We start from the raw sequence: 2,137 nt of genomic DNA on the forward strand, positions 1-2,137 counted from the left end.
GGTGAAATCATGAATTACAAAAGCCCAAGAGTAGAAATCTTGAGTCTACAACAGGGGTGAATGTTTAGTGCTTCCCGAGGCACAGTCCCAAGCTCGTCCCCATGGCGACACCGGCTGCAGGCCACATGGAACTCTGTGCACCTGGAAGGGAATGGGCGTGTGACGCAGCAGCCGTCGCTTAGGGACGCGTTCTCCGCATTCAGACCTGACCACCTGGCTCCCAGCCGGGCGCTGAGCCAGCCTGGCCTCAGTTTCCCCATTTCCAAAGGAGAAGCCATGCTGTCCAGTTTCTGGTTCCTCTCCAAGCACACCAGCCTCTCCCTGGTGTCCTTGCGCGGCACCCGCGGCGCCTTCGCGCTACTGCCTCGCTGGGGCCGCGTGCTGCCCTCTGGCCCCCGGCTGACCGCGCCCTGCCGCCAGATGGCTGCAGCCTCCTCCTGGGATCCTCTGGGACCAGCAGCCACCAGCTCCCGGGTGCGCCAGAACTACCACCCTGACTCCGAGGCCGCCATCAACCACCAGATCAACCTGGAGCTCTATGCGTCCTACGTATACCTGTCTATGGCCTATTACTTCTCCCGAGATGATGTGGCCTTGAACAACTTCTCCAGGTACTTCCTTCACCAGTCTCGGGAGGAGACGGAGCACGCGGAGAAGCTGATGAGGCTGCAGAACCAGCGAGGAGGCCGGATCTGCCTGCAGGACATCCAGAAGCCCGGCCAGGACGACTGGGAAAGCGGGCTGCACGCCATGGAGTGTGCCCTGCTCTTAGAAAAGAACGTGAACCAGTCATTGCTGGAATTGCACGCTCTGGCCTCAGAAAAAGGTGACCCCCATTTGTGCGATTTCCTGGAAACCCACTACCTGCACGAGCAGGTGAAATCCATCAAGGAACTAGGTGACCACGTGCACAACCTGGTCAGGATGGGGGCCCCGGACGCTGGCCTGGCAGAGTACCTTTTTGACAAACATACTCTGGGAAATGAAAAAAAGCCTAACTAAACCGGCCGTCCCGGTACTACCCAGTGCCTTTCACGACTGAGAGTCAGCTGTCTCCGGCCTCCCTGCCCTTGAAACTCACCTCTATCTTTCTATTCATCCCGTTACACTGTTCCTCCAATAAAGTGATTTGTTTAAAAAAAAAAAATGTTTAGCCCATGTTAACAAAAGCTTGTTGTCAGCATCAAGGTAATTTTGCCAGCCTCGAAGGTACTACCGCATGAAAAGAGCTGCAAAAAAACTACTGAAGGGAGGTGCAAACTAACTTTCTCTGGGGCCAAGTGTTACTGTAGAGCATGAAGCGACCAAAATTCTGACATTCTCTCTTTTTTAAAATTTTTTATTAAATCATAACTATATACGTTAATGCATTTATGGGGTACAATGTGCTGATTTTATATACAATTTGGAATGCTTACATCAAACTAGTTAACATAGCCTTCACCTCACTTAATTATTGTGTTAAGACATTTATACTCTACACTTAATAGATTTGATATGTACCCTTGCAATATACAACATAGGTGTGGTCCCACCGATTACCCACCATCTGTACAACCTCCCCTGCTCCCCTCCCTCTCCTCTTCCCTCCTTCGTCCTGGGCTATAGTTGTGTTTTATCTTTCATATGGAAGTATGGGTGATTAGATATTGGTTTCATAATAGTGCTGAGTACATTGGATACTTTTTCTTCCATTCTTGAGATGCTTTACTAAAAAGAATATGTTCCAGCTCCATCCATGTAAACATAAAAGAGATAAAGTCTCCATCTTTTTAAGGCTGTATAATATTCCATGGTATACATATGCCACAATGTATTAATCCATTCATGGGTCAATGGGCACTTGGGCTTCTTCCCCTTACAACAAAAATATTTACATGAGAATGTTTATTGCAGAATTCATAATTGCCAAATTCTGACATTCTCAATTCAACAGTACCCATTATTTTCACCACCTTATGAAAATCTAAGGCAGACAAATGGACAAGAAATATACAAATAACTACCAGAGAAGAATTCGTATAATACTGTAAAAGTCGGACAGGCAAAACTCTGTGACAACTTTTACCTTTTCTCACTGTGTATCAAGAACCTGCTTTCTAGAGATAATCTGTTTTTGAAAAGATTTTATAATCAA

General features: G+C 47.4%; 1 protein-coding gene across 1 annotated transcript; it reads left to right on the forward strand.

The window, feature by feature from the left end:
- The first annotated feature begins 276 nt into the window (after nt 1–276).
- Nucleotides 277–1,133, forward strand: FTMT (ferritin mitochondrial). Its single transcript, XM_003799954.1, has one exon. It carries the CDS (start codon nt 277–279, stop codon nt 1,000–1,002), a length of 726 nt encoding a protein of 241 aa, XP_003800002.1. The 3' UTR covers nt 1,003–1,133.
- The last annotated feature ends 1,004 nt before the right edge of the window (nt 1,134–2,137 follow it).

This window comes from Otolemur garnettii, unplaced genomic scaffold, assembly GCF_000181295.1.
Source record: "Otolemur garnettii isolate 467f Iridium unplaced genomic scaffold, OtoGar3 scaffold00160, whole genome shotgun sequence".
NCBI lineage: Eukaryota > Metazoa > Chordata > Mammalia > Primates > Galagidae > Otolemur > Otolemur garnettii.

Bases quoted from the DNA above. Each gene is read 5' to 3' on its own strand.
- FTMT (XM_003799954.1), top strand. From the start codon at position 277: ATGCTGTCCAGTTTCTGGTTCCTCTCCAAGCACACCAGCCTCTCCCTG.